The sequence below is a fragment of the Thamnophis elegans genome, chromosome 13 (assembly GCF_009769535.1).
Source record: "Thamnophis elegans isolate rThaEle1 chromosome 13, rThaEle1.pri, whole genome shotgun sequence".
Classification (NCBI taxonomy): domain Eukaryota; kingdom Metazoa; phylum Chordata; class Lepidosauria; order Squamata; family Colubridae; genus Thamnophis; species Thamnophis elegans.
This window is the reverse complement of record NC_045553.1, coordinates 2992097-3006268: the sequence shown is the minus strand read 5'-3', so window position 1 is coordinate 3006268 and position 14172 is coordinate 2992097. Positions and strand designations below refer to the sequence as shown.

At 51.7% G+C, this 14172-nt stretch overlaps 2 protein-coding genes across 4 annotated transcripts in view; one reads left to right on the top strand and one right to left on the bottom strand.

Moving 5' to 3' along the window:
- SMTN (smoothelin) overlaps positions 1-2421 on the top strand; it is a 64440-nt gene extending 62019 nt beyond the window's left edge. For 2 of the 3 annotated variants that reach the window (XM_032229490.1, XM_032229489.1), the window contains exon 21: positions 917-2421. In XM_032229490.1, coding sequence (XP_032085381.1) covers positions 917-1067 — 151 coding nt within the window. In that variant the 3' untranslated portion in view covers positions 1068-2421. The remainder of the gene's footprint in view (positions 1-916) is intronic. The other variant, XM_032229491.1, reaches the window with a different exon arrangement.
- Positions 2422-4618: 2197 nt separating this feature from the next.
- On the bottom strand, positions 4619-13956 carry SELENOM (selenoprotein M). Its single transcript, XM_032228799.1, has 5 exons — positions 13742-13956; positions 9022-9057; positions 7695-7729; positions 6239-6317; positions 4619-5156 (listed from the first exon to the last, which is right to left on the bottom strand). The coding sequence occupies exons 1-5, from the start codon at positions 13850-13852 to the stop codon at positions 4956-4958; spliced, it is 462 nt and encodes a 153-aa protein (XP_032084690.1). The 5' UTR covers positions 13853-13956; the 3' UTR covers positions 4619-4955.
- Between the last annotated feature and the right edge of the window lie 216 nt (positions 13957-14172).

Below are 14172 nucleotides of genomic sequence, written 5' to 3'. Positions count from 1 at the left end.
CACTAAGTGAGACAAATATTTTTAAACGTGATTGTAATTCTCGCCACGCCCATTTCAATCCTGTCCCTCCTTTGGCATCCTTTCTTTCACCGTTCTATTCCACTGTTTTAGCAATAGCAGTTAGACTTATATACCGCTTCATAGGGCTTTCAGCCCTCTCTAAGCGGTTTACAGAGTCAGCATATCGCCCCCAACAATCTGGGTCCTGATTTCACCCACCTCGGAAGGATGGAAGGCTGAGTCAACCTTGAGCCGGTGAGATTAGAACCACTGAACTGCAGATAACAGTCAGCTGAAGTGGCCTGCAGTACTGCACCCTAACCACTGCGCCACCTCGGCTCCGGTTTTGTTGATATTAATGTCACTTCCATCCCACGGCGAGTTGTCCTAGACTAGGGGTGTCAAACTCAAGGCCCGCGGGCCAGATCTGGCTCGCGGAGTACTTCGATCTGACCCGCGGGGCCACCTTGGAAACTGCGAAGGACTGGCCCGCAGTGCCTCTGCTCCCCAGCTCCGTTTTCGGCTGCAACAGCCCCCTGCAGTCCTCTGCCAGCAAAAACAGAGCTTGGGAAGGGCCGCATCCTGCCCTCCGGAGCTCCGCTTCCGCTGGCAGAGGGTTGCAGGAGGCCGCCGCAGCCGAAAAAGGAGCTGGGGAGCCCATTTTGGCTGGCAGGGCGCTCGGCCCACCACAGGTGCCCCCGACATGAGTGACGTCGATCTGACTACGCCCACCCCATCGCCCTGAGGTCAAACACAATCCTGATGCGGCCCTCGATGAAATCAAGTTTGACACCCCTGTCCTAGACACACCTGGCTCCTGGCCCCAATCGCAGCTTAGTCCGAGGGTACGGTGGGCTCTTCCTCCCGCCCCACCCCACCCCCGCGAATCAAACTCCGTGTCCCTTGGCTTTTGCAGGATGCTGGTGGATTGCGTCCCGCTGGTCGACGTGGAAGACATGATGATCATGGGCAAACGCCCGGATGCGAAGTGCGTCTTCACCTACGTCCAGTCCCTCTACAACCACCTGCGGCGTTACGAGCTTCAGCGGCGGCAGGCGCACCTGTAGCCTTCTCCTCTTCCGAGGGACCCCCTCTCCCCCCCGCCAAAGGCTGGGCGGGCAGTCGAGGAGCAGGGGGGTGGGGGAAAGCTTTCCCCACTCTTCCCCACCTCCTGTTCTTCTGGGGGCTGCAGCAGCACCCGTTTCCCCCACCGCAGGCCAACCGTTTGGCAAATTTGGACCACACCGAGTGCCGGGTGAGGCCGCCCGGCACAGAAAAAGGGAACACCGTAAGGTTTGACTGCCGACTCTGCACCACACTTGCTTTTTATACTAAGGTTGCTTTGATTGTGATAAGTTATTCTGTTTTTTTAAAAAAAAAACGCCCCCTCCCCAGTCCTGACGGTACCAGAGCTTTCTTTCCCTGAAGCCCCAAACCCAACAAAAGGGGATCTGTTTGGAGGCGGCTTGCAAGAAATCTACTGGATATCAGCGTAGGGTCTGTCCGTTGTGTGAGCCCCACGCTGTGTCCGGCGGTTTGGGGGAAAGCTCCCTTCTGCTTTCTCTGCAAACGCAGGCTAGTTCATTTGATTGCAGCAGCTTTTTCCCCTCCCACCCACCCCTCGTTCTTAGGGACCACTCCCCCACCCTTCTCAAGGCAAGCCGAACCAGGGGCCCACACGTAGAACCCCTCCTGCTTGGACGCCAGTCTTCCGTGGCCGCCTCGGGGGTTACCCACCAGCAAAGCCCAGCTCGGATCACGGAGAGCCGTGTGTGTGTTTTCACTGTTTTTTGCCACGCTTTTTTGTCACCGAGAGAGCCGCGAAGGAGGGGGGGAGAGGGCGTGGGAAGGGAAAGAGGGGGAAGTTGTGCTTCTGACCCCACCCATCCCAAAATTAGCTCGCCTCGGTCTTTGGGGAGGCAGCCTCTGGCGCTGGGGGTGGGGGGCGCGATCGTGAAATCGTGTCCTTTCTTTGGTTCGCAAGAAAATATGAAGAGGAGGGGCGCTTTTTAAAAAGCTGAGGTCCGCCGTGGGATGCGGGAGGGGGCTGTGCCAGCTCTTTCCATTGGCGGTGACCAACAACAGATGTTGCCGAGATGTTCCTTCTGAGGGGTGTGTATGTGTGTATCTCAACTTCATCATCAAGGAGGACCCAAATGGGGAGTTTTATTTCCCGTGGGTTCCCGCCACGGATCTATTCCTTGGGTAAACACGCCCGCACGCACACACACACACACACACCAAGCTGCCTTGCCCGCTTCCTCGAGTGACTCCGAAGTGGGGCAGGCCATTCCTGCGCGGGGTGCCAACGGGACAGTGGACTTGTGCTCCTCAGCGCCTCCTTCTGGGATTGTTAACCCTTCTCGCACCAGCACAAGAGTGTATCAGCACCACCAAGACAATAAAAGCGTTTGGATTGTCGTCCCTGCCTCATTCCTGCCTTCGCCTCTCCCGCACACCTCCCTCCCTCCCTGGCAATGATGATGTTACCTAGTTGGGTCATGAGATGTCTGCAAGGAAGCAAGCCAGCTCAGAGAGCACCAAGGACCCCACACTCTTCCTCCTCTTCCTCCTCATCCTCTTCCTCCTCCACCTCCTCCTCCCCCCCTGCAAACCCCACTCCTTTCTAGCACTGATGATGTTATCTAGTTGGGTCATGAGACGTCTGCAAGGAAGCAAGCCAGCTCAGAGAGCACCAAGGACCCCACACTCTTCCTCCTCTTCCTCCTCATCCTCTTCCTCCTCCACCTCCTCCTCCTCCTCCCCCCCTGCAAACCCCACTCCTTTCTAGCACTGATGATGTTATCTAGTTGGGTCATGAGACGTCTGCAAGGAAGCAAGCCAGCTCAGAAGAGCACCGAGGACCCCACCGTTTTCCTCCCTCTCCAAACCCCTCTCCCCTCTACTGATGATGATGTTCCCTAGCTGGGTAATGAAACGTTTGCAAGAAAACAAGCAAGTGGAGAGAGCATGGAGGACCCTACAGTCCTCCCCCTTTCCCCTCACCTCCTCCTCCTCCTTTTCCTCCTCCTCCCTGCACACCCCACTCCCTTCTAGTACTGATGATGTTACTTAGTTGGGTCTTGAAACGCCTGCAAGAAAACCACCCAGCTCAGAGAGCACCAAGGACCCCACAGTCCCCCTCCTCTTCTTCTTCTCCCTCCTCTTCCCCCAACTCCCTTCTAGTACTGATGATGTTACCTAGTTGGGTAATAAAACATCTGCAAGAAAACAAGCAAGCTCAGAGAGCAACTAGGACCCCACAGTCGTCCTCTTCCTCCTCCTCCTGCTCCTCTCCCTCCACTTCCTCCTCTCCCTTCTAGTTCTGATGACGTTGCCTAGTTTGGCTAACGAAACCTCTGCCAGAAAACAAGCAAGCTAAGAGAGAGCACCAAGGACCCCACAATCATCCTCCTCACAGCTAAATATCTATGGAGATTCCCAGGCATCCAGATCGTGGTTGTCCCAAAAGTGGTTTATTTTCCCCAAGAGGCTGCTGGACTTCCTGCTTTTTTTTTTGAAGGCGTTTCACTTCTCCTCTAAGAAGCTGCTTCAATTCTGCCCGGATGGTGGACACAGACCACCCCAAGGACACGGATAAAAACCTCCAAGTGGCCTCAACGGCTCTCTAAAAGGATGCAAACAGCCAGCCGTCTGCAAGGAGTATCGATCCTTTCCTTCCCCACCATCCGGTCAGAAGCTGAAGAAGCTTCTTGGATGAGAAGCAAAACGTCTTCCAAAGAAAAAGCAGAAAGTCCAGCGGCCTCCGGGGGGGAGCGCACCTTTAGGAGACCCTCGCCGTTAGTTCTCGTGACTTGAGCAGTAAAGTTCGGCAGGGAATTTTACCCGTGGAAAGTCTGCAAAAAAAACAAACAAGAGGTGGATCTCTGGTGGGAGATGTAAGTTTATTGTTACTATCCTAAACCAGTTCGGGATCGCCGGCCTGCTCCCCCCAACGGACTGCGCTCCCCCAGCCTGATAGGACGTGTCTATCCACCTCCGGCAGCAAGAGCTTTCTGCGGAAGGCTTCATCCGGTCCTACACAGGTGAGGCACAGCTGGAAGGGAAGTGCTGGGCACGCGAGTGGCGCCTCGGGTGGTGCCAGAATGCCAGTCTTGGAATGAAGGGCAGAATTGCTCAAGGCATCTTCCAATAAATCCTGTTAAAGAGAACTGTGTTCTCTCTCTCTCTCTCTCTCTCTCTCTCTCTCTCACTCACTCACTCACTCACTCACTCTGTTACAGGCTGTCCTTGACTTACAACCATTCGCTTCACGAGTGTTAAGAACGGCGCTGAAACGCACACACCCCCCGACTTGCGTAACCATCCCCAGTGCCGCAATTGTGATTGTGCTTGCGGCGACTGGCTTGCCCTTAACAAGGGTTGGTGTCCCGCACAATCCCCCATTCGCAACCTTCCCAGCTGGCTTCCAACCGGCAAATGGGGAAACTGGCAGGGAAATTCACAAGTCAGGGGGGCGTGCATGCGGCGTCTTGCTTAACAATCACGCTGCTCCGCCCACGGTTTTTTCCCAGTCTCCGCTGCGGTCATAAGTCGAGGACCGTCTGTAGCAGGCCCAGGATTGCGTATGTGTGGCTGTCTTTATTTTCCACGTTTCTCTTGCGGGTGGCAACACGTTCTTCCCCTTGAGCAAAATGTGCAGCCTTTGCAAAGCAGTGGGATTCAAATAATTTTAACAATCGGTTCTCTGCCCTCATGATTTCTTCCAACAACCAGTTCACCAAATTACTCACTTACAACCGGTTCTCTCAAAGTAGTGCAAATCGGTTGAATCTCACCACTGGCTATGCATCTGTGAATATTAATCTCTCCGACAGCACAATTGTGTGTGAACCAGAAAAGAAATCTTATACCTAGATATCTTGAATGCCCCGAGACCTCCCCTTCGTTCCAAGATGGCACCCCTCACAAACACCAACAGAGCACCCCGAATTCTATAGGTCTGAGCCCCCCGCCCCCTTTTTCTGCTTCCCGGGTTTGCCCTTCATTGCTTCCACATCCGGGGGCAGCGAATTGGCGGGCGCCATCTGGAAGGCATCGGGAACGGGGGAATCCGGTGTTTCTTTGCGGTAGAACCCCAATTGTTGCATCAGTTGGTTTATCTCGTCCCGGGACATGTTGCTCAAGGGGATTCTCTGTAAATGAAAGGAAACCGTAGAGAAAGAAATCAAGGGAATCGTAGGGGGAAGAAAATCAAGCGTCCTCTGGCCGCAACCACAGAAAGAAAGCTGGATGTTAACCTTGCAGTTAATCTACTCTGTTTCCCCGGAAATGAGACCTCCCTGGATAATAAGCCCAATCAGGCTTTTGAGCACACGCGCTAAAATAAGCCCTACCCCGAAAATAAGCCCTCCCTGAAAATATTTAAATCATGTGCAGCTGGTCCCCGCTATTTCCTTTGGTTGCTTGCCACACAAACAACACAGCGGGGGGAGGTAAGGGAGGGGGAAACATACCTCAAGCACCCCGCACGCCCTTCCCTAATGGCTGCTCCCGCAACCCTAACCAGTTCTTCTGATGCTAATGGCCGCCGTAAAAAGAGCAGCAGGCAACATGCAACACAGCAGCAGCCATAAGGTGACCACTCTCTCCACCTCCTGCACCCCAAAAATAAGACCTCGAAAATAAAGTCAAGTGTATATTTTAGGGGCCAAAAGAAAATAAGACCCTGTCTTATTTTCGGGGAAACATGGTATAAATTGACTTAACAAATTAAAATAGATTTGGAGAAGTGGAAAAACCTGCAACTGCCATTGACGGGATAAACAGCTACTATAAAAATGAATATTTTGCCGAGACTATTGTATCTGTTTCAAACAACCGCTGCAATGTAGAAGCTACATGAAGAGCTGGTGGCCGCAGGGCGCCAGCCTTGCTGAGCTGAACACTTGAACTGTTCAAAGCCTCATGACCAGGGGTGAAACTCAGCAGGTTGTGACAGGTTCTGGAGAACCAGTAGCGGAAATTTTGAGTAGTTCAGAGAACCGGCAAATGCCACCTCTGCCTGACCCTAGAATGGGGTGGGAATGGAGATTTTTGCAGTACCCTTCCTCTGGCAGGCCCACCAAGTCATGCCCACCAAACCAAGCCACGCCCACCAAGCCACGCCCACAGAACTGGGAGTAAGAAAATTTGGATTTCACCCTGGCTCGTGACGAACGTGCCTGAATAATAGAAGAAAGGCAAAAGATGGCGAAAATACTTAATTCTCTCTCACCTGGAGCTCTTCAAACTTAATGTTGAGCAGGATGAGTTCGGGATCCGCCCCCGCCAAATATTTCAGGTCCATGTTGTGGCTAAGGGGGAGCGTTAAGGAGCCATCTCAGCTGCTGGAAAGGGACACCGCCAATGCGTGACCCGACAAATGCGCGCCCGACAAATGCGTGACGACAAAACGCCGACGTTGAAAGCGCGCCCACTAAAGCACGCCCACAAAACCTCGCCCACAAAAGCTCGATTAGGGTTTTTAGGTTAGGATTAGGGTTAGGGTTAGGTTTAAGGTTAGGGTAAGGGTTAGGGTTGTTAACGTTGTTACCGCTGTTTTTGCGTTGTTTTTGATGGCGCGCTTTTGTCGGTGCGCCTTTGTCAACGCGCTTTAGTGGGTGCGCTTTCGACGTCACCATTTTGTCGTGGAAGTTTTGTCGGCGCACATTTGTCGGGCGCGCATTTGTCGGTGAACCCCGCCAATGTCCGTGTGGCGATTCAGTTCCCCGCATACGCCTGGAATTCGGGGCCTCAGCGGCTTCTATTTTTTCACAAACTGGCCCCACATGCATAGTCTTCCCTGAACCTCCCCCCTTCCCCCCTGAAACGGGCTCCGACTACAAGAATAGAATAGAATAGAATTTTATTATTTGTATGCCGCCCTTCTCCGGGAGGACTCAGGGCGGCGAACAATTCAAGGGGGAAAAAGGGGAACATAAAAAACAAAATACAAATAATAAAAGTAAACAACAGTCGCACAACCATACATGTCGAGAGGGGAGGGAACTCATCACCCCCAGGCCTGCCGGCAAAGCCAGGTTTTGATGGCTTTTCGGAAGGCCTGGAGAGAGGTGAGGGTCCGAATCCCTGCGGGGAGCTCATTCCAGAGGGCCGGAGCTGCCACAGAGAAGGCCCTCCCCCGGGTAGTAGCCAGGTGGCATTGGCTTGCAGATGGCACCCGGAGGAGGCCAACCCTGTGAGATCTAATGGGTCTGTGGGAGGTAATTGGCAGCAGGCAGTCTCTCAAGTACCCAGATCCAATACCATGAAGGGCTTTATAAGTTACGACTAGCACCTTGAAGCGTATCCGGAGACCGATCGGTAACCAGTGCAGCTCGCGGAGGATAGGTGTAACGTGGGTGTACCGAGGTGCACCCACAATCGCTCGCGCGGCTGCGTTCTGGACGAGTTGAAGTCTCCAAATACTCTTCAAGGGCTGCCCCATGTAGAGCGCATTGCAAGCTCCCGGATCCCAGCCCGAGGTGGGGCGTTTTGAAATGCGTTGGAATAATTTGGATGGAGTTTTTGTAACATACAAAGTTGGCCACAGCGAATTGAACATGGCCACCTGTCCCATTCCGTTCAAGGAGGGACTCTGGCTCGAGACTCGGCGACCCTCACTCCGGAAGGACGCCAGAGCCCAGGTAGCTGATGAACCCAACAGAAGTTGAAACCTCAGCAAAGGATACTACAAAGGCAGGTCTTCATTGATGAAGGCCTTCACCTAGAAAAAAGGAAAAATCTGCCATTAGAGGAGATAGGCTGGTTGCTGGAGATTCTGCTCCGGGTGTGGATGGAGAAACGAGAGGGAGAAAGACTTGGCATCAGCTCCCAGCGCCCAAGGAAGGAAACCCAGGAGCTTTTCTGGCAACTGACGCTCTGGAAATCCCATGGACTGGGTGGTTACTGGGCCACCATTTTAAATAGGAGCCAGCTGTGTGCAGCAGCTGCCAAAAAAGGCCAATGCAACCCTAGACTGCATCAATAAAGGGATAGACTCAAGATCACATTAAGGGTTAAATACCACTTTATAAGGCCTTGGTAAGGCCACGCTTGGAATATTTGCATCCAGTTTTGGTCGCCACGATGTAAAAAGGATGCGGAGACTCTGGAAAGAGTGCAGAGAAGAGCAACAAAGAGGATTAGGGGACCGGAGGCTAAAACGTATGATGAACGATGGCAGATATATCTAGTTTAATGAAAAGAAGGGCTAGGGGAGACATGATAGCAGTCTTCCGATATCTCGGGGGCTGCCCCAAAGAAGAGGGAGTCAAGCTGTTCTCCAAAGCACCTGAAGGCAGGACAAGAAGCAATGGGTGGAAACTAATCAAGGAGAGAAGCGACCTGGAATTAAGGAGTGAGGAAGATTTAGATTTAGATTTTTAGATTTAAAGTTTATTTATATGCCGCCCTTTTCCCTGGGGGGACTCAGGGCGGCTTACAACTTAAAAAGGGGGGGGGAGACAAACTTTTAACATATAAGAAACTAGATAGTCACATATCTGAAAATAGTATAGGTTCTCCTGCTTGAGCAGGGGGTTGGACTAGAAGACCTCCAAGGTCCCTTCCAACTCTTGTTATTCTGTTAATTAATCCGTGGAACAGAAGCTGCCTTCAGAGGCTGTAGGGATTCCATCACTGGAGATTTTTAAAGAAGAGATTGGACAGTACCCTGTTTGAAATGCTCAAGGGGAACGTTTCTCAACCTTGGCAACTTGAAGATGTCCGGATTTCAACTCCCAGAATTCCCCAGCCAACTGGCTGGGGAATTCTGGGAGTTGAAGTCCGGACATCTTCAAGTTGCCAAGGTTGAGAAGCATTGCTCTAGGGTCTCCTGCACAAGAAGGGGGTTGAACTAGAAGACCTCCAAGGTCCCTTACAAACTCTGTTATTCTGTATTCAGCAAATCTGAATACAGAGGGGCGTGTTTTCTCCTTCCCCACCCCCCCAGGGGTTTTCCAGCAGGGAAGCAGATGTTCCAGGGGAAAAGGGGAGCGAATCCGAAGCATTGCTTACCTCTGGAAGGCGGTTCAATTGTCATCCACCACAGCTCTAGAGGAGGGGGGAGAGAGAGAGAGAGAGAGGAAAGTACTATCAAAAGCGTGTTTCTAAGGCTACGTAATTCCATTCAACTGGTTGGTTTACTTTTTGTGCGACAAGCTTCATCAAATCACGAAGCAGACTTTGTGTCCCGAAACCCCCCCCACCTTTTTTTTAAATGAAACTAGTGTGACTTCCTCTCGTTCACATCCAGCCAAGTCTTCAAGTCAACAGCCTTTTTTTTAAATGAAACTAGTGTGACAGCCCCCCACCTTTTTTTTAAATGAAACTAGTGTGACTTCCTCTCGTTCACATCCAGCCAAGTCTTCAAGTCAACAGCCTTTCAAGGGTGAATTTACAACCACCGACCTTATCAGGCTTGGAGAGCTGCCAGGCTGATATTATCCAAACACAAGGAAATACATAGCAAGGAGTCTCGGCTTCCCGAGAGCAAGAAGCCAACTCCTGGTCCCGACAAAAATTCCTTGTATTAATTTCCTGTGAATTCTTCAGATTCACATCCAGCAAAGTCTTTTGAGGGAGGATTTACGGTCACAGACCTCATCTGGCTTGGAGAGCTGACAGGCAGAGATCTGCAGAACTTTGCTAGGAGCCTCAGAGAGTCACGAACCAATGAAGCGAACTGATTGTCTCCTGCAAACTCCACTCCCCTGTCGTTCCTCTTTTATTCCCTCTGGGAGGGGCCATTCACTGACCACCTGTGGCCTTACTCCCAAGTCTGTTTAACTGTTTAATAAATTTATAGGCCGCCCAATCCCGAAGGACTCCGGGCGGCTTACAGAAATACATTTCAAAATTAACAAATTAAAATAGAGAGAATAAAAAACAGAGTCGACCCCTGTTCTTTAGCTGTTCCTTTGGCCTGGCAACCCTGCGCATGGGCACACTGGGAACAGGCTCCAGCTGTTCTTCTGCCTCACTGATGTCTGACTCTGAAGGCAGCTGATAACTGGCATACGGCCCTGGCCCCCTCTCTGCCTCCGACGCAGAGCCCTCCTCAGAGCCTTCCCCAGACTGGCCCAGGTTCCTCCCCAACCCTCCTCACTGTCTGAATCGGCTGCCACCTGTGCTGGCCGCTGGCAGGCCACAATAATTACGTTTCCTAGACCGTTTTAGGGCACTTTTCAAAGAGCACAGCGTGTTGCTTTTTGAATAACAACACTCGCCAGCAACACACACCCACACGCCTCCTGTCTAATTCATTCCCAGTTCCCATGACCAACACGTTCCGGTGTCTTTTGCATCCTCAGTCTTTACACGCTCTTGTAAATCGCTGTTGCCAAGGCCTGCTTTTCATCTCTTGAAAGAATCTGTTCTCTGCACTGCGAGTTTCCTTTCCTTTCCTTCCTATCTTTTATAAGTTTCATTGGATTTTTACTTTTAAATGTACATCAGTATCAATGCACGAACAGTGTGGCCTCTGGGTGTAATTCATTTTGATACAAGCCTCAATAATAGTATTAATAATATTTCCCACGTTAATCAAACTGATATCATCCCAGTGTTAATAGACTTGTTTGCTTTAAAGTAGTGAATGCCAATGGTAAGGGGCGTGGTGGCTCAGTGGCTAAGACAGCTGAGCTTGTCGATCGGAAAGATCAGCGGTTCGGCGGTTCGAATCCTTAGCGCCGCGTAACGGAGTGAGCTCCCGTTACTTGTCCCAGCTTCTGCCAACCTAGCAGTTCAAAAGCACGTAAAAAATGCAAATAGAAAAATAGGGACCACTTTTGGTGGGAAGGGAACAGCGTTCAGTGCCCCTTCGGCATTGAGTCATGCCGGGCACATGACCACGGAGACGTCTTCGGACAGCGCTGGCTCTTCTTCGGCTTTGAAACGGAGATGAGCAGCACCCCCTAGAGTCAGGAACGACTAGCACCTATGTGCAAGGGTAACCTTTACCTTTAATAATATTAATATACTTGTTTGTTTTAAAATAGTTAATGCCAACGGTAATATTATTTAAATATACATGGCAAAGCCATCTTTTAACTGCTAAAGTTTCCATCTAATTATTGCTTATATTCTGTTATACAACATTTATATATGCTAATATTCCTCCTTATTCCTATCCCTATTCTAGCTTCTAATCAGGTCACCGTTACTTATCCTAGAGTTAATGCACATGGTTATGTTAAGACATAGTCCTTCATTATTTGGTTATTCAATATTTCTGTACGCCATTCTAGTGCCAATCATCGTATTATTTAAATATACCTAATGATACCGTTTTTCAGCCTCCAATTCTTTCCCTCTAATAGTTTCATTTTCCATCGTGACTAATACTAATAGCAGGTGCTATTAGTGCGAAGACACAACCAGAAGAGAGGAGGAGAAGAAGAAGAAAATACGTTTCCTTTTCAATTTCCCAATTTAGGGTACCTAGACTTGTCTTTAACATGTACATTTAAAAATCTACAAATGTCTGATGGGGGAAATGAGATGATCTCTCCATCGGGTGTCTTCCCTTGTGGGTTTCCCCACCATCTTCCCCATTTCATGGTGGGAAACCACCTGCAGAGGTTGGGATGATACGCGAAGCTAAAATGGGATTTGTTCTTTTACAGCTGGAATGAATAGCAATAGCAGTTAGACTTCTATACCGCTTCATAGGGCTTTCAGCCCTCTCTAAGCGGTTTACAGAGTCAGCATATCGCCCCCAACAATCCGGGTCCTCATTTCACCCACCTCGGAAGGATGGAAGGCTGAGCCAACCCTGAGCCGGTGAGATTTGAACCGCCGAACTGCAGATAACAGTCAGCTGAAGAGGCCTGCAGTACTGCACTCTAACCACTGCGCCACCTCGGCACCTAAACCAAGGCAGCTGGGCTTTGTAGTCCATCCTGCCTGGCCAACCACAGCGTAACATGGTTGCAAGAAGCCAACTTTCATAGGAGGCAGATTGCAAGGGAAAACTTTAACCCAGTGGTGGGATTCAAACAATTTTAACAACTGGTTCTCCGCCGTAATGATTTCTTTCAAAAACCAGTTCACCAAGCTGCGCAGAAAGTTACCGGTTCTCACGAAGCGGGGCGAACTGGCTGAATCCCACCATTGGCTTAACCCAAGGCTTCCCCAATGCCCTATCTATGGAGTGGGCCACGCAAACGAGCGAAGCACCATCGGCGAAATTGAAGGCGGCCCCTTCAGTTTGCAGAAAAACTCTCACCAACTGGTGCCTCAAAGATTGGGGGGGGGGGGGGGCTTGCCTTAATCCGCAGCAAACTTTGCAACTTTTCACACACACACACACACACACACACACACACACACACACACACACACACCCTGGTCTCAAAACAATCCAGCAAGGAAATCAACAACACTTCAATAACAACAGCAATATAATTGCTGCAATTTCCAGAAATTCCCGGGAGGAAATTATGCAATTTGCACTTAATTGATTTATTGTGTTTTTTGTCCCGAGGCTCAGGCCAGGAGGGAAAGTTGCTTGGCTCCCAAAAGTCAGCCCGGGGTGACTCAAGAGATAGCCTGCCTCTAAACACAGAGGCTCCACTTTGCCAAATCTGACTGGTGTGTGTTGGGGGCGGGGGGGGGGGCGTGTATGTGTGTAAATGGGCCACGTCAGCCTAAGAGTTTCTAATTTTCTAAATTTCTGCCATTCAAGCGAGACACACAACCCCTACTGCTTGGCCTAAAGGTGGAACCCTCGCTTCGCAATCTGGAGATCGTGAGTTCAATCCTAGGTAGAGGCAGATTTAGGGTCTCCTCCTGCTTGGGCAGGGGGGCTGGACTAGATGACCTCCAAGGTGCCTTCCCACACTGTTGTTATTCTAAAATGTGACAGGGTCTCCTGCCCGAGCAAGGGGGGCTGGACTAGATGACCTCCAAGATGCCTTCCCACACTGTTGTTATTCTAAAATGTTACAGGGTCTCCTGCCCGATCAAAGGGGCTGGACTAGATGACCTCCAAGGTGCCTTCCCACACTGTTATTATTCTAAAATGTGATAGGGTCTCCTGCCCAAGCAAGGGGGCTGGACTAGATGACCTCCAAGGTGCCTTCCCACACTGTTGTTATTCTAAAATGTGATAGGGTCTCCTGCCCAAGCAAGGGGGCTGGACTAGATGACCTCCAAGGTGCCTTCCCACACTGTTGTTATTCTAAAATGTGACAGGGTCTCCTGCCCGAGCAAGGGGGCTGGACTAAATGACCTCCAAGATGCCTTCCCACACTGTTGTTATTCTAAAATGTTACAGGGTCTCCTGCCCGAGCAAGGGGGCTGGACTAGATGACCTCCAAGGTGCCTTCCCACACTGTTGTTATTCTAAAATGTTATAGGATCTCCTGTCTGAGCGGGGGGGGGGGGCAGGGGGGGCTGGACTTCATCTGTTAACTTTCCGACCAACAAAAGCAACGAGGAAAAAGCTCTCTTGCGCTCATTTAACGACTGCGCCCATTCGCTGGCAAGAAAAGGGGGCAAAACTCGCTTTCCCCTGTCCCCTTTAGCAAGATAAATGGGGACGGGCTCCATTGTGTCCATAGGTCGAGGACTCCAGACACACACACACACACACACACACACTCGGAGGGGAAGGGGGCCTGGCCAGTCCCGAGGCGCAGCCACCTCGCCAGATCCCCGCGGGGGGAGACGTGCATCCCCGGCCCGGCGGCGGACCCCCTGCCCGCATCGGGGACCCCCACCCCTGCCCGCTCACCTCCACCTTCCCGCGGGCCAACCACTGTAGGCGGCTCCGGTCGATTTGCACGGCGCGCAGCGGCACCACGGCCGAGAGCAGCCCCAGCAGCAGAAGCAGCGGCGTCCCCATCCAGATGCTGAGCGGAGCTGGAGCTGGAGCCGAGCCGGGCGCGCTTCGCTTTGACACGGAGCTTCCTTCGCCGCTGCAGCTGTTGCCACGTCAAGCCAGGCGGGGCGGGCCCGAGGAGGATTTCCCCGCCCAGGGTGGGTCCCAGGCGGGTCCCGCTGCGCCCCTGCCGCGCCTCCTCCCCGCCTTCCCCGGGGTCTTGTAGTCTTGGGACTACAACCCCCATCGCTCCCAGGCGGGTAGGAGCTCAGCGCTGGGCTCCCACGAAGCTGGCAGCTATCATGAGGAGGTGGGGGGGCATGAGTCCCCTCCCCCCCCAGGGG